Source organism: Malus sylvestris, chromosome 15, assembly GCF_916048215.2.
Source record: "Malus sylvestris chromosome 15, drMalSylv7.2, whole genome shotgun sequence".
Classification (NCBI taxonomy): Eukaryota; Viridiplantae; Streptophyta; class Magnoliopsida; order Rosales; family Rosaceae; genus Malus; species Malus sylvestris.
In genome coordinates this window covers 3,447,210-3,470,501 of record NC_062274.1, presented here as the reverse complement: position 1 = coordinate 3,470,501, position 23,292 = coordinate 3,447,210, and the positions used below count along the sequence as shown (strand labels likewise).

The 23,292-nt window shown below is 34.4% G+C and overlaps 2 protein-coding genes, 1 long non-coding RNA gene and 1 pseudogene across 7 annotated transcripts; all 4 read left to right on the top strand.

Annotated features, from left to right (window-relative positions):
* On the top strand, window positions 1-2,599 carry LOC126602075 (cytochrome P450 72A397-like). The gene is made up of 5 exons (XM_050268890.1): window positions 1-328; window positions 744-964; window positions 1,108-1,352; window positions 1,487-1,853; window positions 2,022-2,599. The coding sequence occupies exons 1-5, from the start codon at window positions 46-48 to the stop codon at window positions 2,445-2,447; spliced, it is 1,542 nt and encodes a 513-aa protein (XP_050124847.1). The 5' UTR covers window positions 1-45; the 3' UTR covers window positions 2,448-2,599.
* A 6,672-nt stretch (window positions 2,600-9,271) lies between these two features.
* On the top strand, window positions 9,272-11,747 carry LOC126601463 (cytochrome P450 72A397-like). Its single transcript, XM_050268174.1, has 5 exons — window positions 9,272-9,554; window positions 9,857-10,077; window positions 10,246-10,487; window positions 10,824-11,190; window positions 11,322-11,747. Exons 1-5 carry the CDS (start codon window positions 9,272-9,274, stop codon window positions 11,745-11,747), a joined length of 1,539 nt encoding a protein of 512 aa, XP_050124131.1.
* Window positions 11,748-15,084: 3,337 nt separating this feature from the next.
* On the top strand, window positions 15,085-19,271 carry LOC126602095 (uncharacterized). Of its 5 annotated transcripts, none has more exons than XR_007615981.1 (9): window positions 15,085-15,355; window positions 15,872-15,935; window positions 16,014-16,122; window positions 16,543-16,585; window positions 17,310-17,371; window positions 18,647-18,690; window positions 18,793-18,951; window positions 19,033-19,071; window positions 19,190-19,271. It is a non-coding gene; the product is annotated as an uncharacterized LOC126602095 (long non-coding RNA). The 5 variants fall into 5 exon arrangements; XR_007615978.1 differs by having other exon boundaries at window positions 15,086-15,355; window positions 16,019-16,122; XR_007615979.1 differs by having other exon boundaries at window positions 15,086-15,355; window positions 15,866-15,935; window positions 16,019-16,122.
* A 949-nt stretch (window positions 19,272-20,220) lies between these two features.
* On the top strand, window positions 20,221-22,907 carry LOC126601097 (cytochrome P450 CYP72A219-like; annotated as a pseudogene).
* Window positions 22,908-23,292: the final 385 nt, after the last annotated feature.

Genomic DNA, 23,292 nt, shown 5'->3' with positions numbered 1-23,292 from the left:
TTAGCTTTACTTTCACAGCAGCAATTAGCAAAACAAAAACAAAAGATGGAAGATTATCTTATTTTTATCAAAACGTTGGTATTTTCTTTGGGTTCTGTAATTCTCGTTTCTGTTCTGAGAGTTGTTCATGTCTACTGGTTTAGACCCAAGAGCTTGGAGAAGCAGTTGAGAAAGCAAGGGATCAGAGGCAAAACTTACAGGCTTTTCCAGGATGACATGAAAGAGATCAGCCTGTCCAGCAAGGAAGCATGCGCCAAACCCATGTCTCTTAACCACCAGATTGCTCGACGTATCTTCCCGTTTTTTCATCAAATGGTGCAGAATTATGGTATAAACAATAATATGTGCATGTTTTGCCCATACAAATTTGAGATTTTCATGCGCCATTCTAATTTAAACTATGGAACGAGTCATTTTGCACTCCCCATTTATTTTATTTTTTTGTAAGAGAGGAACGTATTTGATGACTTTTTAGAGTGTCAATAGTAACTCATTTTTAGATTTGAACTTTGCTACAATTCTTACATGTGAAAAGTTATTTCTATTTATATGCAAATCAAATTCTGACTGAATGTAACCCATCAAAAATCACGAAAACAAAAGTCCTTACACGTGCCAAACTGTTATTCGTTGCAAAAGAAATGACTAGTCATTACATGTAAATTGCAAGTAATTTTCTCTAAATTCTACTTATGCAATGTCATTGTTATACAATGTTCAATGACATTTCAATTTTGTTTTAGGAAAAGTGAGTTTGGGGTGGATTGAAACAAGGCCAAGGCTGATTGTAGCTGACCCAGAGCTGATCAAGTTGATATTAGCCGAAAAGAATGGGCAGATTACAAAGCCACCACTGAACCCACTTGTCAATCTTCTACAAATGGGCATCTCAACCTTGGAAGGAGAGCAATGGGCCAAACGCAGAAGGCTCATCAAACCTGCTTTCCACCTTGAGAAATTAAAGGTCAAAACCTTAAATCACTGATTGGCTACTTGTATGCAAAGAGTCCTTCCTCTTTCGCTGCAAATTATAGTCGTCAGAGACCTATGCTACTTAATCGATTAACTTCTACTTTCTGGTTGCTGGATTAAAAAAAATAAATACAGGGAATGGTGCCTGCATTTGTAACCTGTTGTTTTGGTCTGATCAATCGGTGGGAAAGTTTAGTTGGACATGAAGGAAGATGTGAACTAGATGTAGCTCCTGAATTTCAAAACCTTGCTGGTGATGTTATAGCTAGAACAGCCTTTGGAAGCAACTACGAAGAGGGGAAGAAAATATTTGAGCTTCAAAAAAAGCAAGCTATTCTAGTGCTTGAAGCCTACTATGATTTCTATTTTCCAGGCAAAAGGTACAATACTTTATTACGTAGTTTTTATTTGCACATGACTATTTAGGTTAGCAGCATTCCGTTCTTGCTTTGTTAGAGCATGTCTTCAAATTTCATGAACATTTGTTAATCTAGTTAGTTCTCTCTCGGCACAGATTCATACCCACTAAAAAGAACAGGATGAGGTACAACTTGGACAACGAAATCAAAGCAATATTAAGGGGTATGATCAGCAAGAAAGAGCAAGCAGCCATGGAAAATGGTGAAGAGGGTGCAAATGATTTGCTGGGCTTACTATTACAATGCAAAGAACAAGAGCAAACAAGCATGACAATTGAGGATGTCATAGAGGAGTGCAAGCTGTTCTACTTTGCTGGCCAAGAAACCACAGCCAACTGGCTGACTTGGGCTATGATTGTCTTATCTATGCATCCAAACTGGCAAGAAAAAGCAAGAGAAGAAGTCCTGCGTGTGTGTGGAAAGAACACACCTGATTTAGATGCTCTAAATCACCTTAAGATTGTAAGTCGTTTCCTGCTTAATGTTACCACAACTACTTACTAGTTACTATAACGTAGAAAATAAGTCTTCATCTTTAATATAACACGTGGTTAACAACGTGATTAGTGAATGTGAACATCAATTTAAACCCTAATTCGTTAATCGGGTTTTGTGTGTGTGTGTGTGTAGGTTTCGATGATACTAAAGGAAGTTCTAAGGTTATATCCACCTGTGTCTGCTCTATACAGGCACACCCAAATCAAAACCAATGTTGGAGGCATTTCCATCCCAGCTGGGGTTGAATTTGTGCTGCTGACTATGTTTCTTCACTATGATAAAAAATGTTGGGGGGAAGACGTTGAGGAGTTCAACCCCGAGAGATTTGCTGATGGAGTTGTGAAGGCACCAAAGGATCAAGTTGTATTCTACCCATTTGGTTGGGGCCCTAGAATATGCATAGGGCAAACTTTTGCTGTGATAGAAGCAAAGATGGCTCTAGCTATGATTCTTCAGCATTTTTCATTTGAGCTCTCACCTTCTTACACTCATGCTCCTGTTATGGGCATTACCCTTCAGCCACAACATGGAGCCACAGTTACACTTCACAGAATTTAAGATGCTGAAACTGGTTCCCTATAAGTAAGACTTCCTTACGTAAATAACAAGGTTGGATTCTTCATGTAAATGTGATTTTTCACATGCTTCAATATAGTTTTACCTAAATAACAATGGCCGCAAGCAGGGACTGGTTCAAAATTTCAAAGTCATTTGGGCTAAATTTACCTTAGGTACAATGAAAAAAAAAAAACCTCAACAATAGTAGTGAATTTTATTGATAAAGAAAATAAATACACCTAGTCAAAATGCATCTAGTACATACAATACAGATTTAAGATTTAGAATTGGTTAGGGTGAGACGAGCTCTTTTCTATTGTTTGGCTGGGCTATTACACATGGCTGAGCTCTTAAAGCATCTACACCAGCAACCAATTGCAAGGGTAATTGGGTTAAGTTACCCTTCGCCTAAAAAAAAAAAAAAACTCCTCCAGCAATCCACAAAATGAGCGGCAATTGCCAATTTTGCAGCTGCCCCTTCTACAATTGCAAGGGCTTGCGCCCAAGTTCAGCAAACAGCGCCCCCCCCCCCCCCCCCCCCAGCAGCTGCTACTTTCCCAAACCGTTTGCAACTCCCCACGTTAGAGCACGTGCCACTTCCCCGCCCACGTAGCCCTTTGTGAGCCTTTGATTTCGAAAAATTGTCCAATTCAACGGTTAGGAATGTCCAACTCTAAAAATTGAAAAAAAATCATAGAAATTACCAAAACAAGTTTAAAATATTCAAAAACTTACAACGTTCACATTTGAAAAATCTTACAAAGTTCAACACATTTGCAAATTAAACAGTTAAAATTACTCAAAAATCTACGACAATAATTATATGTGGCGATCAGATGAAGAAAACATTAAATAAAATATGTTTGTGAATAGTAATCGTCATTGCCCTTGCCCTTGCCCTTCCTCCTTCCAAATGAGTAGACTTGCACTAAGACAATTACTGTTTAGAGTGAATGGTGAGAGCAATTTCATTGCCCTTGCTCTCCAACTGTTATTGTCTTCCACTAACCGGTGAAGATGCTCTTATAACTTAAAAAGCCATATTTGCTAATTTTAAAAATAATAAAATAAAAATCTCATGTTACAACCCAAATTATTGTGTGCATGGGTCCGTGCCTGGCATATGCGATTTAAGGTAACTCAATATCTCAACATTTTATAAAGCAGCTACTACGGTGAAGTTGTCACATCTTTTTACTTATGATAAGACTAGTTTCTAAACTGAACTTGACATTATGCTATTTTACATGATGTTATGATTCAGATCGTGAAACAATATAGTTTTTTTTATCGTCTGAAAGAAACATTTAAATTGACTTCATATATATGTTATATTTACAAAGCAATCAGATGGGAGGATATAATTGTTTACGTTAATAACAAAGTTATTTTTTTGTTGTTACATAATTATTGTTGCCGTCGGTTAGTTTAATACTAAATACATGCATATATATCATATATCAGTACAAGGTGGGTAAAAAAATATAAAAAAGAAAGGGAATTGTTATATGGATTATTCTGACTTTATGTACCAATATGGCAATATCCGAGGGGGCAAATTGCAACAATAGTCTTGCTGCTTGATTGAATTTTCACTTTCGTTTACCTAGTTTTGCATTCTAGTCTTTGTAGTTTTGTTTTCTTACATTTCAAAAAATCCACATCAGCAATAACTGTGAAAAAAAAAGACAAAATAAGTGTTTTCCAACGAAAATGTCAATTCTTATGTGACATAACATGGATTGGCAGTAAGGAGGGTTGCTGTCAAATTTGATTGTAGCTTCTAATAATTTTTAATTAATTGTTAAATGCTTTATATTAATTTTTATTGATTTAAACATTTATTATAAGTGATTATTGATTAATAGTGTTTTTTATTGGTTTAAAGCATTTATTATAATTTAAAATTTGTCATCTCCTTTGGAGATGGTAATAAAAAATATGAATCTTCATTCTAATCCTTAGCAAATATGACTTTTAGACTAAATACATAAGTAAGATCAAAATCTAATTTTAGTCATTTGATACATTAATCACCTCATTTATTAATTATATATTGATGTTTTAATTATTTCACTTTTTTCTTCTAATTTTAATGTATTAATTATATTTCGATTTACTTTGTCTTCTTTATTTAGGTACATTAATTCATGTAATATATTATATTATATCCATTTCAGTATCTACATTTAGGTACATTAATTCAATTAATACATTTCAGTACATATATTTCAATACAAATATTTAGGTACATTAATTCAATATAATACATATTGGCACATAGATTTTGTGACACACCCCGACCCGGAATGTCCACTAGGACTCCGAATCAAGCTGTGCTGGCCAACACCTGGAAGGTGACGAAGCCATAAAGTGTGATGGTGTGGAAAATTGTGAATAAATTTAAACCTAAGAGTGCCTAAATACCAGAGTGCACTGGTAAGCGAGAATGAACCCACTTCACACGCGATGTTAGAGCATAAGCAAGAACAGAAAATGATATAAGAATCGTACCCTCGAAATAGTCTCCAATACTAAGAATTGTCGCGAGTCTTTGGTGATAATAAAACTCAACTAATAATACCTGGAGGGTGAAGACAAGACAAGGGTGAGTGGCCATGTAAGTAAAATACTAATAGAAAACATATAACACATGTAATTCTTTGTTACAACACCTGTATAATTTCTAGAGAAATCATAATGTACCACAACACAACATCTCATTAATAATATCAAATAATTATGCAATTAATAACTCATAATAGTATGCAAATCGGAGTCACCTCTAGTGACCTATACGACATAATCATATCTCATCACTTATCTCATCAATCATGGCTAGCATATAAGTCGGAGTCATCTCTAGTGACCTATACGACATATTCATATCTCATTACATATCTCATCAATCATGGCTAACATATAAGTCGAAGTCACCTCTAGTGACCTATACGACATAATCATATCTCATCACATATCTCATTAATCATGGCTAGCATATAAGTCGGAATCACCTCTAGTGACCTATACGACATATTCATATCTCATCAATCATGGCTAACATATAAGTCGGAGTCACCTCTAGTGACATATACGACATATTCATATCTCATCACATATCTCATCAATCATGGCTAGTATATAAGTCGAAGTCATCAATCATGGCTAGCATATAAGTCGGAATCACTTTTAGTGACCTATACGACATATTCATGGCTAGCATATAAGTCGGAGTCACCTCTAGTGACCTATACGACATATTCATATCTCATCACATATCTCATCAATCATGGCTAGCATATAAGTCGGAATCACTTCTAATGACCTATACGACATATTCATATCTCATCACATATCTCATCAATCATGGCTAGCATAAAAGTCGGAGTCACCTCTAGTAACCTATACGATATATTCATATCTCATCACATATCTCATCAATCAATTAATACTGTATACTTGCTTGAATTTACTTAAACTTACTTGAACTTACATGAATGTCCTACGTTCACCTTTACACTTAAGAGCACTCACAACAATATAATTATATATAATGCATCATATACCAATTCATATACGAATTATAAACTTATATGCATGACATTCAAAGCATAATCTTATTTAAACATACTTCTGGGAACATATTAAGTATATAAATATATACTGAAAACCAAAAGCCCACACACATTGCCCAATTCCTTAAACAAGGCTATGATCTCGATTATTTAATCTCATTTCTTATATGGCTGCATCTAACGTCTCGTTAGACTGCCTACGTACCTTAAACAGGAATCAAGTCATTCGTAGTTCGCAAAAATCATTTATAGTGATACGCATATGGATAGATCATGATGAAATCTAACTCAACCATTTCATAGTATTTTATAATATATAAATATATATAGGGAAATTTTATTTAAACCCATTTAACCTATTTCTACACCAAACTTACTCTTTGCACCCATTTAATTTTTTACTAAACTATTAATATCTCTTTAAATCCAAATTTGATACCTAATATACCCCCATAAACTCAATTCAATATGTGAATTTATTTTTACACCCATTTGACTTTTAGAAGTTGGTACACTCAACAAAATGTGGCTCCCTACCATTATGCTGTTACACTTTTCTTCCTTTTTTATCAATTAAAACAGTTTCTCGATTACATTTTACAAGAAGACGACGACCAATCATATAACTTAATCGAAACCTCTACATACCTATTATTGCTCTTCAGCAGTAAAATCAGGCTCCTCCGGCTTCTGAAGTAGCATCGTCGATAGTCTCTCTGGCACCCTTGCCTTCCGCGTACCACTACACGGTGTATTAGCAGCAAAACGTGAGGCATAAATGGTGGCCCCTAGACTTGGGGAGCTGACCCCGGCCTTGGCCAGTGCATCTTGCAGCCTATTCTCATCTTCTCGCAGAGACTCTTCTAGCTTCTTCTTCATATGACGGCGCCACGCTGATTGTATAAACGTAGCTGCCCAAGTCCTCCACTGTTATGAGTAGAACCTGAATGTGTGCCGGAGGAGCTGCTTGATGTGGAGTCGCCTGAACTGAGAGGCTATAATCTTCAAGTCATCCACAAATGGGCAAGTCTGCAAGTCTGCAAATTTGCAATAAAAACAAGAAAAGCATACAAGTATCTGTCTTTATAATCAATATGTTCATTACCAATTACAAATTACAATATCAGTATTAATGGAGTGAAAGATGAACAGGTGATCTGTGCTTACAGAGGAAGACTTCATTTTCCATGCAACAACCTGATTGCTGTTCTTTCTTTTCGTCCTTGGGTTCTTGTTTTCAATTAAGAAATATGAATGCTCAGCTCCGTTTTCTGGGTTTTTGGTTCTTTCTTGTTTGTAGTTTTTACAGGGGACGGAAAATGTGTTACAGAAAGCAGGATGATGGAGGAAGAAGTGATTGATCACAGGAACCCAGAAGAAACAAGAAGCAGAAACATCAGCATTCGGAGAAACTAAACCAACAGAGAAGAAAAAAATATATATAAAAACAGAAAAAAAAAAAAAAAACAGAAGAATCAATCCTTGCAATATCTGCAAGTCTTGTCGGTTTTAATTATAGTGTTTGGGTTTATTGATGTATTTAAGTTTTATTATTAATTTCATTTTGTATTTAATAGTAATTATGCAATAGGGTAAAATAAACAATTAACATTTAAAATTTTAAGTTGGGTGTAAAAAGAGGTTGAATGGGTTTAAATAAAATTTCCCATATATATATATATATATATATATATATATATATGTCATGGCATAAATTTCTTAGTTTTATTTAAAAACATTATAGAATTATCAATCATGAAACATATGACGAGCAAGGAAAGATCCACTCACCTAGAGTCCGTGCTACAACTTCCTAACACAACCATCCGGGAGTCCCGAGCGATCGGCGCTTGCGGCCAATTATTAACCACATCTCAGAATCCTCATCCCTAGAATACGTAATTCACATAAAACACATCCTCAAGGACATTCTAAAATAGTTTGAGACCCATTGACCATAAGTCAATCTTCAATCAAAGATCGACGGTAGGGTCTACAACCTCGTATAACTCGATTCGGAAGATCCGCATATTAGATTTTCAATCCGCAATTTCCAAAGATTCACATTATGCTTCTAGAATAACATACTAAAATTTCATTGCGATCCAACGGTCGGATCTTTGCCAATTGCTCAAAACCAAGTGGCGGTTAACATTTATTTTATAAATTTACACATCCAATTCAGGAAGATCCGTACGTCGGATTCCTGATCTGTAAGTTTCTATGGTCCTCAAATATTACGTACTATAATGTATTAAAGTTTGGTGACGATCCAACGGTCGGATCATCGATTACTATTCTAATCAAATGGTGGACCTTAATGGGACTTTGCCTGAAATCTGCACATTTTCCAGATTTCCTTAGTGATCTTTGGAACTCCATATCTCACTTGTTTTTCAACCAAATTCAACCTATAATATACCAAATCGAAGCTAGAGAAATTTAGAATAAAATTATATCAGCTTGAAGTCCAAATGGTGACCGGAGGTGGTCGGAAAATGGTTTGAAAGACGGCTGTCCGCGAGAAAATTGGTAACTCGTCGGAATTTCTGGGCAGCCTTTCAACGTTCATAACTTTGTCAATACTCAACAAAAATAAGTGATTCAAAAACGAAAATCATAGTTCTTGACGAGATGAAGAAATTGGTACCTTACACGATAACTATCTAGCCGTTATTTGGCCGGAAACGCCTCAAACGTCCGTATCTATACTATTATAATTCGGACTTACAAACGGTTTTCGCCTATGCGTTCGTACTAACGAATATTACACAATTACGCCAAAAGAATAAGTTATACATCCCTCTAGACGATGGTCAACAGAAGTCAAAATCCTCGCCTTTAGGGCATATTTGCAACTTCACATTTTAAAATTTATAAAATAATAAAATTTAGGACGGGTTGTCACATTTTGATACTAAGATTTAGGTATATTAATTGAGTTTTCCAGTTTGAAGAATATTAAATAAATTTAATAAATTAAAAAGACATTTTTGGGTCAAAAAAAAAATTCAAATAATCTCTAACGGGAGGCATTGGATTTACATATTAATTAATTTGAATTAAGGACATATTAAGAGACTATAATTAATATGTAATCTAACATTAAGGGACTATCAATGCAATTCAGCCAAACTAGGGTCTGTTTATGGGATATGATTTTTTAGTACCACTTGTGCTGGACCTATAAATTCATCACAAGTTGGTTTCAGTTCCTTCAACCACCTAGCAATAGCGGGAAAAACAAAGATGGAAGATTACTTCTTATTGATCAAAATGTTGGTATTTTCTTTGGTTTCTGTAATTCTGTATTTGGTTCTGAGAGTTGTTCATGTCTATTGGGTAAGACCCAGAAGCTTAGAGAAGCAGTTGAGAAAGCAAGGCATCAGAGGCAGATCTTACAAGCTTTTCCATGATGACATGAAAGAGATGAGCACGTCCAGCAGAGAAGCATGGTCCAAACCCATGTTACTCAACCACCAGATTGCTCCACGTGTCCTCCCATATTTTCATCAAATGATTCAAAAACATGGTAATTCGTAAAAATTTATGCTTATGATCGTAAGTTTTTTTTTCTTTCCTGAAAACGCTTTTATTTGACAATAAGGTTGTGTTGTTATGCGGAAGTTCTAGGAAATAATACTATGTTTGGATGAGAAAATTTAGTAAAAATTTTAACATCATTTTAACTAAAGATAAAGTTGAACTACATTATGTAAACAAGTTAATTATAAAGCTTAGCTCATTATACTATCGTTTAAAAAAAAAAAAACACTTGAATAGTTTTTCGTAAAACTCACTTTCCAAACAAACTTTATATTGTAATTGGTTTAGGAAAAGTGAGTTTCGGGTGGATGGAAACAAGGCCAAGGCTGATAGTAACAGACCCAGAGCTAATCAAGGATATATTAGTAAACAAAAATGGGCATTTCGTACTGCAACCCGTGAATCCACTTGTGAAACTTCTTCAATTGGGCGTCTCAACCTTGGAAGGAGAGCAATGGGCCAAACGCAAAAGGATCATCAAACCTGCTTTCCACATTGAGAAATTAAAGGTAAAATCTTAAGCGTAATTATGTTGTTTAAAAAAAAATAAATTATTAGATTAAGTTTTTTGTTTTGAAAAATGAAAACTAAATATGTTAAGAAACTGCACTTATAAAGTCATATGTAAAATTTTATTTCTACATTATGATTGTTATAAAAAAATAAAAATGTGACAGTGTATGGAAGCTTCATTTGTAACCAGTTATTCTGGCATGATCGATCGATGGAAAAAGTTAATTGGTGTTGAAGCATCAAGGGAGGTAGATGTGGCACCAGAGTTTCAAAAAATGGCTACTGATGTTATAGCTCGAACGGCCTTTGGAAGCAGCTTTGAAGAGGAGAAGCTATTTGAGCTTCAGAGAAAGCAAGCCGCTTTATCGCGTGAAGCCTATTATGGTTTCTATTTTCCAGGTCTCAGGTCTGTTGGACATTTTTACTAGAAATATTTTTATTACAAATATGCAGAAATTTTTATTAAAAAGTCAACTGCTTTCTCTAAAAAGCCGTTTTAAAGTGCTTTATGGAGAAATATTTACAAATGTTTCTCTAGAAAATACTTGTAAAACCGAAAAGCAATTTTAAGTTTTTCTGTTGTAAAACCTAAAAGCAATTTTAAGTTTTTTTGTCAAACATCAAACATAGTTTGGGGATTTTAGTAGTGTTTTGTTTTTCTTTAGCTTTGTTTTGGTGTTTAGTAAAGAAGAGGCGATGCGGATTTTGTCAAAAAGCAGCTAGTTTTCTGTTCTCTGTGCAGATTCATACCCACCAAAAAGAACAGGTTGAGGTATAGGGTGGACAATGAAATCAAAGCAATATTAAGAGCTGCGATCAGGAAGAAAGAGCAAGCCATGGAAAATGGTGAAGTGGGTGCAAATAATGATTTGTTGGGTTTACTGTTAGAAGGCAAAGCACAAGAGGAAAATAGCATGACAATTGAGGATGTGATAGAGGAGTGCAAGTCATTCTACTTTACTGGCCAAGAAACTATAACCACCTTGTTGACATGGACGATGATTTTATTATGCATGCATCCAAACTGGCAAGAAAAGGCAAGAGAAGAAGTCTTCCGTGTGTTTGGAAAGAAAACGCCTGATTTATATGACATAAAACACCTCAAAATCGTAAGTTTTCTTTACACGAGTAAGCTACAATTACTAATTATCCTCGACTCATATCTCATACAAACACGATTCACAATGTGCTCAATAAATGTCTTACTTTATTACTCGATTATTTTCTTCTGTTTTTGCAGGTGTCGATGATATTGAATGAAGTTTTGAGGCTATATCCAGTTGTAGTTCTTCTATTTAGGCACACCCACCAGAAAACAAATGTAGGAGGCCTTTCCATCCCTGCTGGGGTTGATTTCGTTTTTCCGGTTCTTTTTCTTCATCACGATCCAAAATATTGGGGTGAAGATGTTGAGGAGTTCAACCCCGAGAGATTTGCTGATGGAGTTGGGAAGGCATCAAAGGATGAAGTTGTATTCTTCCCATTTGGTTTGGGCCCTCGAACATGTATAGGGCAAACTTTTGCTGGGTTTGAAACAAAAGTGGCTCTGGCGATGATTCTTCAGCATTTTTCATTTGAGCTCTCACCTTCTTACACTCATGCTCCTGTTATGTCGATTTCCGTTAAGCCAAAACATGGAGCCCCAATCATACTACACAGAATATAAGATGCTGAAATTGTTGCCCAATAAGTAGATTTGACTAAACGTTGGATCATCAAGTAATTTGAGTGCCGAAAAGATTGTAAAATATTTAATATCAAGCGTAGATGGTTAATATATTTAATATAGAGTGACAATTGTAAAATATTTAATATTTAATATCGTATGCAGGAAAGATTGTAAAATATTCAAAATCACTATGATTTCTTATAATAAAACTAGTTTCAAATTAAGTTTAAAACTATGTTATTTATCAAGATAGTGATCTAATTTTCTTATTATGCACTCATTTCATTGGTTTTCTCCTTTAACTCCCTTTTGATTTATTAAATCTTAAGTCTTTAGACAACGTCTATGAGAGAAATTGAAAGCACGAAAGTCACTTCTTTTTTACCGAATTGATCAATTAAATAATGGGAATAACATCTTGGAAATGAATTTATAGCAAGTCTCAGTGTGAGGAGAAATTCTTTGTAAAGCAACTTGTGTCATGTTATCCGTTCACTCAAGACTAACACAACGGATAGTGTAACCTTTGGCTCTTGTGTGTCTTGAGCATACGAATAATGTAGTACCTGCACCAATCTTAAGTGGAGTAAGATTTTCTCTTTTCCTATTCCTATTCTTTTCCCTCTCTTTCTCTTACACTTTGCTTTTGGTCTTATTGTTTGTATAAAAAATCAATCTAAGATGTTTACGTAATATAATCGTAACCGTTCAAGTAGGAGTGAATAGAGGAGAAAGAGAATCCTTTCTCCAGCTTGAGTATTGGTTTTGCAACCCAATAAAATTAAAGAATAAATCTGACCAAACTCGATAAATCAACCACTTTCTTCTCTAAAAGATTTCTCAAACTCAATCACTCACAAATGAAAAAAAAATGCTAAAATATCTGCATAATATATCAAAAAGATTGTAACATCGAAACATGATCTGTTAATTCAAGGAAAATAAACCTCAATTGAAACTACATACAAAAGGATCAAACATGAAGTGGGATTTTCCTAAAATTTGCAAAAAAGCCCTCACAAATGCATCGCTAACAACTATCACGAACCCTGAAAATAAAATAATAAAATAAAAATAAAAACATCGCTCAAATGTCATGCAAAGTAAACCAACTCTCATCCATTTCAACGAATTTATTCATCCACTCCAAATTCAGAGGCCCGTCGTCGCTGCCCGAGCAGTCGAAGAATTCGTTGACATTCAAGCCGAACTTGAAGTTCTCCTCACATTTGAAGGCGTCTTCTCTTTCAATTGTCAAAGCATTCACCTCCATTGCTTTGATATTGTTAGGCTCAGAGGACTCTTGCTCTGTCTTTAAAACTGCTCTGTTTTGCTTCATCTTTTTGCCCAGACAAGAGTTCCAATAATTCTTGGTTCTCTGTTCGACCAGGTAGCCTTCCGGCAATCAACGACCACCTATATTCACAAGCAACACAATTAATAGAACTGTAACTAAATGTTTATTAAACACAAAAACATTCTAGATGTAAGTTAAGTCCGCTAGTCATGGCGATGCGTCGGCATCTTTGCACCTAAATTCGAATTTTCTTCTTTGTAAATTTGGGTAGATTAAATATCCCTTTATTAACAATATGAAAGATTTATGGCACGTTTACGTGCCCGTAATTGGAATCAATTTACGGAATTGGATTCCGATTACGGGATACACCTTTGTTTACGTAATCTTGGGGAATCAAAATACATGTGGGGTCCACACGAATTAAGGAATCCAACTCCTAATTTTGGAGGAATTGGACTCCCTACATGAGGGAGGTATTTCAATTCCTTGACACTTGAGGAATCCGGAATGGATTTCTTCTACTAATTATGCCCTCACTTGTTTCTTATTATCCCAACATTGCCCTTCGTTTGACACTCATTATGCCATCTTTTAATAAATAAATAAAACCTATTTATATATTTTTATATAGATGAATTTAATTTAATTTAATTTATTAGTATGAAATTAATTTATTTATGTAAGGGCAATTTAGTAATCAACCTAGTTTTCATTTCGATTAAAGTGAATTAGTAAACAATTTATATGGACTCAACATCATTTCTACCATCTTTTAATAAATAAATAAAACCTATTTATATATTTTTATATAGATGAATTTTATTATATAAATTTAATTAAGAATTTAATTTAATTAATTAGTATGAAAATAATTTATTTATGTAAGGGTAATTTAGTAATCAACCTAGTTTTCATTCCGATTGAAGTAAATTAGTAAACAACTTATATGGATTCAACATCATTCCTATTCTGATTCTAGACAATTTTAGTAAACAATTTTAACAGGAATCTGATTTTGATTCCACCTCATTTCAATTCCTCTTCAATCCAATTCCTCCTCAATTCAATTCCTCTCAATTTGATTATGGATTAGTGAACGCGCCATTAGTGCATTACCTGTTTCCCGGAAGCTTACCTGTAAGTTAAGTCCGCTAGTTAGGACAATGAGTCGTTCTCTTTTCGAAAATGTATTATGATCTCAAATTGAAGCTCTGACGAACAATGTGCCAAATTACCGTTGGGTCCTTTTTACTTGATATCTTGTTGATTCTATGCAATCATAAGATGTTTAAATGAATCACCAAAGAGTTTTATTTAGTGTGATGTATGCACAAGTTTGCACTAGGCCTGGTTTGGTTTTTGCACTGAGTGTGTTGGGTAGATTTTAACTCATTGGAATGCAGGTAAAAAGGTATTGAGGTATTTGAAGAAAACACAAACTTATGTTATGGATTTTCATCGAGTTGAGAATTTGGAAGTAATATGTTACAATTATGCTGATCTAGGTGGTTGCATAGATGACAGAATGTCAACCACTGGGTATGTATTCATATTAGATGGTGGTGCAGTTTCATGGAGAAGTCGAAAACAAACCACTAGAGCAACAATGGAGTCATAATACATAGGTTGTTTTAAGTTGTCTGAAGTTCAACTAATAAATATTTGAATACAATTGGATGGTCATTATGTTCATGATTCAGTGATCACCATTTACTTGTTAGATATAACATTGGTTGATAGTTTGATTACAATCATGTGGGAGAATGTAAGAGTTTTTCTATATGTGAGTTGATCAAACTATTTATTTTGGTATGTCAGACAACAAGTAAATAGGGATTGTGATATATCTCTATATACTAAAACCCAACCACGTGGTACTGTGGATGACCAGTGGGTGGACGAATTTGCCCCTGTAATTGTCTTCTGTTGTTGTTCTTCTCTATGGTTTTTAGAGTGGGAAAATGCCGGTTTTGTCCACATTGGACACGTGTTGATCATCGGCAGAATGTCTTTCTACTTTTCTTTAGTTTCTTTGCCTCACTTTTTCATTTTTCTCTGTTCGTTTTTCTTTCTTCGTTTTCTTGGTTTCTCCCGCTCTTCGCTTTCTTCCTTTTCTGGATATCTGCCGTTCTTCGCTATTGTTTTCTGCCATTTTTTAACCCTTGGTGGCTTATCTTTTGTTAATCTTTGTGTTTGCAGGTGTGGAGCCATTTTTCAAAGGAAAAATTCATCTGCCGGTGAAGGTTATTTAGCTTGGTGGGTTGGGTTATACGGATCTTCAGCTTGGTGAATGTAATTTCTCCTGGTGAGTTTTTTTTGTTTTTTTACTGCAGGTGTTTGGTTTTATTTTGTCTGATTTTAGATTTTACCAGTGGGTTTCTTATTGAGAGATGTGTTTTCAAAATTTTGGGCTTTTGTTGTTGTCAGTCAATTTATGGGTATAAGATTTCGATTCTGTTCCGTGTGGATTGTTTTTCTATGGTTTAGTCATCTAGGAAAAGAACCAGGTTTCATGTATGGGTGTTCGCCATCTGAGAAGGGAAACATGAATTCTATTTGATTGGAGGTTGGTTGAGTGTGGTCCATATTGTATGGATCCTTTGTATTTGAAGCAAGATTTTGATAAAATTTGAGTATTTTTTTGCAAGTGATTACTTTTGTGTGTTCTAGCACTCTATGCATAATTTTTAATAACGTATCAACAATTAGGTTTCCATAATCTTAATGACTTGCAAAGATGTGTTCCAATTAGTCTGTGAACTTCACTATTGTATAATATTTCAATTAGTTGAATATATTTTTTAACTAATTTTAGTATCAGATTGTTTTGGGTATCTGAGTAAGATTGGAAAAGAAAAGGAGATTGTGGAACTTTCATGGTTGAGGTTTGTGATTTTATGTATTAGTTAAATTCTAAATTTTTAATTAAGTTCACTCAATATATTCACATTTGTGTATATTAGTGCAGTTCCAGCACTCTATACGTATTCTGCCATGTAGCATGTACTCATGCAGTTCCAACTTTTCTACAAGCTCGATACAGGGAAATGAACCTTTCTGTTCAATAAAAAGGTATAATTTTTTTCCCACTTTTGTGTATATTAGTGCTTTTTGTTATGATTTAATGAGTTCGTGCTTTTTGTCGCTTAAGTAACATGAGAATATGTTTCTATTACCAACTATGGATTACAATCGACTATCTTAACCAATCAGATTAAAGCTCCACCAAGGTTTGCTTGCTGTATTGTGTTTTATAATCTCTCACTCTCACTTTCCCTCAGTTTGCTTCATATGAATGTGATTGCATATAGACCACATATGCTAAATCAGTAAATAGCAAAGACCTCTAATGCATGTACTGTTGACAATGAAGCAAGTCGGATTACCATGTAGAATTAGATTTGTGCACACTCATTTGATTTCTCATTTGGCTTCTTGATTAATTATTATAAAGATTGTGAAACTTTTTGTGCCTGGATTTCTGTTTTGCAGTTTTTCTTTGCATCTGGACCACTGCATTTTAAAAGTGTTAAGGGTGAGATTTAAATGCTCAAACACTCTATTTTTTTTTCCAAATATATACCTTTCGTTCTGTTCGGTTTTAAATGTTAAAAACTAAATGGTTATTTGGATAAAATGGTTTATCAGTTTATGTTATGTGTTGTAATCAGGAATTCAATTGGATTGGGTAAAATGATTTGTCAATTTATGTTATAGGTTTGTGCTTTCAGAAAGGGGTGAATGGGGTTTTGAAAGAAACCTGTCATATGTGCGATGATATTTGATATCGCAAAGGGGGGTGAGCACACAATGAAATAAGTGGAAGTCCATTTTCTCAATAATGTAATAAGCCCTATAGTTCTTCGGACCATGAATTGGCTTTGGGGATTTGGGTTGATGAGAGACATGATGAGTTTTTTCGGTTTCGATTTTTATTACACAAATTTTCAATTGGATTGTGTTCTACCTTTCAAATTTCTGCACCGTACTTATGTAAGGAATTCCTTCTTTTAAATACAATGTTAAGACCGTCGGGTTGCAGCGTAGATATAAAGTTTTAAGGTGAGATAAAATTGAGTTAGCAAGGGTGCAAAAATGATTTACAACTTGGGGTGAGAAAACAGAGGCAAGATAGAAGCGTGTGAGAGAATTTTTTTGGGACTTACATGGTGATTTGTGATGTGTTTAAGAAATTTGGTCTGTGAGTTTTATTACTCATCGTTTGGTTTTTTTCCTTTGTTCATCTGTTTCCTTTGCAGAGTGTCTTTATGCTGGGATCATCACAGCTTACACATCTTTTCAACCTTTAAAGTCCTTCAGAGTAAGATTTAGGTAGCAAAATAGTTGATTGAAAATTTGAAACGAAGAGTTGGCTTTCTTTTTGTTGAACTAATTTAAACTGCTTGGGTGTAAGATTTAGATAATGAAATAGTCCATTGAAAAAAAGCGTTTAAAGAGCATAGTGTTTAATATCGTTTAAAGCTTTTACAAAGATTTAAAAGCTTTTGTTATTAATTAAAGCTGAATTATGAATTCAACCATATATTTACTTTTAATCCATGATGTAATACTAAATTGAAGTGTGTGATTCAATTACCTTTGTTAAAATTTGTATTTTTTTAATTAAAGATCAAGAACATTGACAATGACAATTTTTTTCAATGGTCAGGCATTTCGTTTGTTTTCGTTGTCAAACAACATTGTCTGGTGATTGTCAAACAGTGTCTTCTATTTTGAATAAGTGTGTTTTCTTCTAATTATTGTTGGTGTTGTGTTTTATGATACATATAACTTTGGTGTATAAGCTAACTTATATTCTTCCAAGTACTGGTAATTATGCAATTTTTTTAACTATGTTTTTTTTAACTTTCACCGGTGATTTAACCTTTGTTAATCAATATTGTATTTTGGTGTCATATTGTTCTGTTAAAGTTGTGTTCTAACAATGGGCTGAAACTATAATATTTCGGTGTTGTATCAATGTTTGATGTAAATAATGACAACGCATTGCAAAGACAAATAAAAACATGTTTGATGATAATTACCCATTCGATTATTATATGCTTTAGTGAGTTTCTTGCCAAATGAACCTCACTTTCTCTCTAGCAAATCAACTCTGTTTCGATTAAAAAAAAATTTAAATGAAAAAGGCTTGGGTTTTATATTCTGATTCACTGTGTTTTCTTCTAAATATTGTTTTTCCTCCGGTTTATGATATGGATAACTGTAGTTGGATAATAATGTGAGCTCAGCTATATTCTTCGAAGCAGTGACCAATGAGGAAGTGTGTAGAATTGTAGAAGTAAATAAAAGTCTCAATCTTTAAGTTGCTCTGTGCACAATGAAATTGAATTTTGATTTTGTGTTTCGGCATACCCTTACTAGAATTTTGTGATTTCGGAATTATAGAAGTTAGTGGTGATTCGAAACCAGTTAACTGGGATGAGAATTAGAGTGATTTGAAATCGTAGAACAAGGAATTGCAGGATATAATGGTAATGGTGAGGATAATATGATGATAACACAAGTTCACTATTTTGCAGAGATTTTTGAAGGCTGATTTTTTTTTTCTTTTCATTTTTGCATTTTTTAACAGGTGGTGTTCTGATTTTTCATTCCTTCTCATCACTTCTACAAGAGGTATGTTTCTAACCGAGAAAAATTTCCAGATCTTCTCTCCTCATTAAACTTTCCTTAGGATTGTGAAAAAGCAAAGGGGTTGATTGGAATGATGGTTACCAGGAAATTCCATGTGCTCAAAACCCAATTCGATTCCGTTGCTAAGAGTTTGCTGAGCAAGTCCCTGTACGGAAACATGGTTGGAGTCGTTGGTTCTATGTGGGTTCTGGGCAGCAGCTACTTTTTCTTTGTTTTTGGATTTGTAAGAAGATACATGCTCAGGTATGGTCAAGTTCGAGTCAATGATTTTCCCAGATGAAAAGTTTGATGGATTTGAACTGATTAATGGGTTTCTTTTTTCAGATTCCATTTCTGCAATTAAAGATTGCTTAAAGAAAAGTTGTATGTAATTGATTTTCTGCTATAATGTTTTGAATTTCTTATTTATATAGTTCTACATATTCTTTGTTTGCATTTATTTTACTTGATTGTATTAGTGGTTGCTTTTGTTTTCACCCAGCTACCAAAACTTTGCCTACACTATCCATCTCTGTTCTCCGCCGTCCATCACCATAAGTCCTTTTTCTTTTTCCAGAATTTTCAATCCTTTTATGTTTCATTTTCTGAAATTTTCATGTTTCTATGAATATATATATATATATATATATATATATATATATATATATATGTATGTGTATATATTGTTAGATATGAGACTGTAAGCAGTAGTGGATTAGTTGGTTCTACTTCTGCATTTCATCTTCATTAAAATGTTTACTTACCTGCTTTTAAGCGTCTTTGTTTATGTAAGACCGACAATGGGTTAGCGGTAACTCCTTTTTTACATCATATTCCATTCCATAATATTACACTATTGCATCTGGAATAGCAACATTTATTCGGTGTCACCTAGAAAGTTTGTTGATGTATCATGTCATATGTTTTTTATAATCTATTTGAAATTCCCGCGGCAACGCGCGGACAACCGTTCTAGTTAGACCTAATACACGTTAAATATAACGTATTTAATTATTTGAATTGAAGTTGGTTACAAACTCCTTAAAAACTGACAGCAACTGTCTCCACGATAGGAAGAGTAGTTGCATCGTATAATTGGCTTGATGCCTCTTCTCAAAACACTGTCGCTCTCTTATGATTACTAGTCATATTGAGAGCAAGGAACACTAAAAGGATTTCGGAAAAAGGGAAGATCAAACACTCGTCAAAGTCATGATGTCTTCCACTGCAAATAGGTCCCATAATAGTTTCTCCAATTATGGTTTACTGCAAAACACATTAAGTCATTCATACGTAGTTTAATTGCTTGATTGATTATGATCTCCAGATGTTAATAAAGTTTCTACACGTCAATGTTGAAAAGGAGTAACGACATGGGTGTTTCTGACTCTTTGTGCAAAAAACTTGGGTCTATTAGTTCTTAAGCACCACACAAACTTGCATGCATGGACCTATAAATTCTTCACTACTTTGTCTCAGTTTCATGAACTAGCTTTGCTTTCACTGCAGCAATTAACCAAACAAAAAGATAAAATGGAAGATTATCTTATTTTTATCAAAACGTTGGTATTTTCCTTGGTTTCTGTTATTCTCGTTTCTGTTCTGAGAGTTGTTCATGTCTACTGGTTTAGACCCAGGAGCCTGGGGAAGCAGTTGAGAAAGCAAGGGATCAGAGGCAGATCTTACAGGCTTTTCCAGGATGACATGAAAGAGATTAGCATGTCCAGCAAGGAAACCTGGTCCAAACCCATGTCCCTCAACCACCAGATTGCTCCACGTGTCTTTCGATTTTTTCATCAAATAGTGCAGAATTATGGTAAATAATAATATATGCACGTTTTGCCCTTACAATTTGAGATTTAGTGTCAATAATAATGCATTTTTAGATTTGAGCATTGCTATAATTTTTACATGTGACAGTCATTCATATGTATATGCAAATGAAAGTTAGACTTAATGTAACTCATCAAAAATGCCAAATTGTTACTCATTGCAAAAGAAATGACAATCATTCCATGTAATTTGCAAGTACTTTTCTCTAAATTTTAGTTATGTAATGGTCAATGACATTTTAATTTTGTTTTAGAAGTGAGTTTGGGTTGGATTGAGGCCTAGTTTGGTATTGAGGTAATTCCGAAAAAAAATGAATATAAAAAAAAGCTAGGAGCTTTTTTGTGTTTGGTAAACATTCAGCTTCAGTTTTTTTTCACAATTTTGGGTGAAAAAAAAAGCCAAAAATACAAAGCTGCAAAACCCAGTTTTGAAAAATCAGCTTTTTTTCACATCTGTTTTACATAAAAGTTTACCAAACACTATAATATTGCTTTTTTTTTTTCAAAATCACTTATACAAAAAAGTTTACCAAATACTATGCTTCTTTATTTCACAGCTGTTTATTCTCACAGCACAGGAAAAACAGTTTTTTTTCAAACAATACCAAACCAGCCCTGAATTAAGGCCAAGGCTGATGGTGGCTGACCCAGAGCTGATAAAGTTGATATTAGCAGAAAAAAAAAATGGACACGTTACAATGCCACCGCTGAACACACTTGTCAATCTTCAACAAATGGGCACCTCAACCTTGGAAGGGGAGCAATGGGCCAAACGCAGAAGGCTCATCAAACTTGCTTTCCACCTTGAGAATTATACGTCAAAAATCTTAAATCACTGCTTGGCTGCTTAATGTAAAGAGCCCTTCCTCTTCCACTGCAAATTACAGTTATTAGAGACCTATACCACTTAATCGAATAACTTCTATTTTCTGGTAGCTAGATAAAATTAAAAAAAAAAAAAAAAAAAAAAAAAAAAAAAAACTTACAAGAGATCATGCCTGCGTTTGTAACCAGTTGTTCTAGTCCGATCAATCAATGAGAAAGCTTAGTTGAACATGAAGGAAGATGTGAACTAGATGTAGCTCCTGAATTTCGAAACCTTGCTACTGATTTTATAACTGGAACAGCCTTTGGAAGCAACTGCGAAGAGGGGAAGAAAATATTTGAGCTTCAAAAAAAGCAAGCTGTTTTAGTGCTTGAAGCCTACTATGATTTCTATTTTCCAGGCAAAAGGCATAATGCTACGTACTTATTAAAACTAACAACATTTTATCATGTAGTTTTTATCTGCACATTACTTTTTAGGCTAGCGACATTATGTTCTCGCTTTGTTAGAGCATGTCTTGATTTCAAATTTCATGGACATTTGTTAAACCTAGATAGTTTTCTCTCTCGACACAGATTCAAACCCACTAAAAAGAACAGGATGAGGTACAAGTTGGACAACGAAACTAAAGCAATATTAAGGGGTATGATCATCAAGAAAGAGCAAGCAGCCATGGAAAATGGGGAAGAGGGTGCAAATGATTTGCTGGGCTTACTATTACAATGCAAAGAACAAGAGCAAACTAGCATGACAATTGAGGATGTCATAGAGGAGTGAAAGCTGTTCTACTTTGCTGGCCAAGAAACCACAGCCAACTGGCTGACTTGGGCTATGATTGTCTTATCTATGCATCCAACTGGCAAGAAAAAGCAAGAGAAGAAGTCCTAGGTGTGTGTGGAAAGAGCACATCCGATTTAGATGTCCTAAATCACCTTAAGATTGTAAGTCGTTTTCTACTTAATGTTACATGTACCACAACTACTTACTAGTTACTATAACATATAAAATAAGTCTTCATCTTTAATATTACACATGTGGTTAACAATGTGATTAATGAATGTGAACATCAATTTAAACTCTAATTCGTTAATCGGGTTTTTTTTTGTGTTTGCATGTGTTGAAGATATTAATGGAAGGACAGCTGCCCTTTCAGCAATTGCAAGGGCACCTGCTCCTTCAGCAATTGCAAGGAGATGGATTGTCTACCCTCCCCTCCCCTCCCCATACCCTCCTGTTTTGTGCGCTCATGGTTAAGCTACGTCAACATTTGTTTTTTGTCTTCTTATTTTTATAAAAAAAATTAATATAAAATGTTGACATGACTTAACCGTGACCGCACAAAACAGGAAGGTATAAGAAGGGTATGGAAAGGGGATGACAGACAATCCATCTCCCAATTGCAAGGGCTTGCGCCCGAGTTGAAGCCCAGCAGCTATTTGCCACTCTCAGCGTTAGAGCATCTGCCACTTCCCCAAACCGTTTGCAACTCCCCACGTCAGAGCATTTGCCACTTCCCCGCCCACATAGCTCTTTGTGAGCCTTTAATTTCAAAAAAATATTGAATTTAATGGTTAAGATTAATCTAATTTTAAAAAATTTAAAAAAAAATCATAAAGATTACCAAAGAAAATTTAAAATATTAACAAACTTACAAATTTAACACTTTAAAAATCTTACAAAGTTCAACACACTTGCAAATTAAACAATTAAAATTATCCAAAAATCTACGACGATAATGATATGTGGGGATAAGATGAATAAAACATTAAAAAATATATGTTTGTGAATGGTAATCGCCCTTGCCTTTGTCCTTCTTCCTTCCAAATGGATGGACTTGCACAAAGACAATTACTATTTAGAATGAATGGTGAGAGCAATTTTGTTGCTCTTGCTTTCTAATTGTCATTGTCCTCCACCAATTGGTGAAAATCTCTTATAACTTAAGAG

Coding starts and splice junctions, on each gene's coding strand:
- LOC126602075 (XM_050268890.1), top strand. CDS start 46: ATGGAAGATTATCTTATTTTTATCAAAACGTTGGTATTTTCTTTGGGT. Junction 965..1,107: donor TCCACCTTGAGAAATTAAAG/GTCAAAACCTTA, acceptor AAATAAATACAG/GGAATGGTGCCTGCATTTGT. Junction 1,353..1,486: donor TTCTATTTTCCAGGCAAAAG/GTACAATACTTT, acceptor CTCTCGGCACAG/ATTCATACCCACTAAAAAGA.
- LOC126601463 (XM_050268174.1), top strand. CDS start 9,272: ATGGAAGATTACTTCTTATTGATCAAAATGTTGGTATTTTCTTTGGTT. Junction 9,555..9,856: donor TCAAATGATTCAAAAACATG/GTAATTCGTAAA, acceptor TAATTGGTTTAG/GAAAAGTGAGTTTCGGGTGG. Junction 11,191..11,321: donor ACATAAAACACCTCAAAATC/GTAAGTTTTCTT, acceptor CTGTTTTTGCAG/GTGTCGATGATATTGAATGA.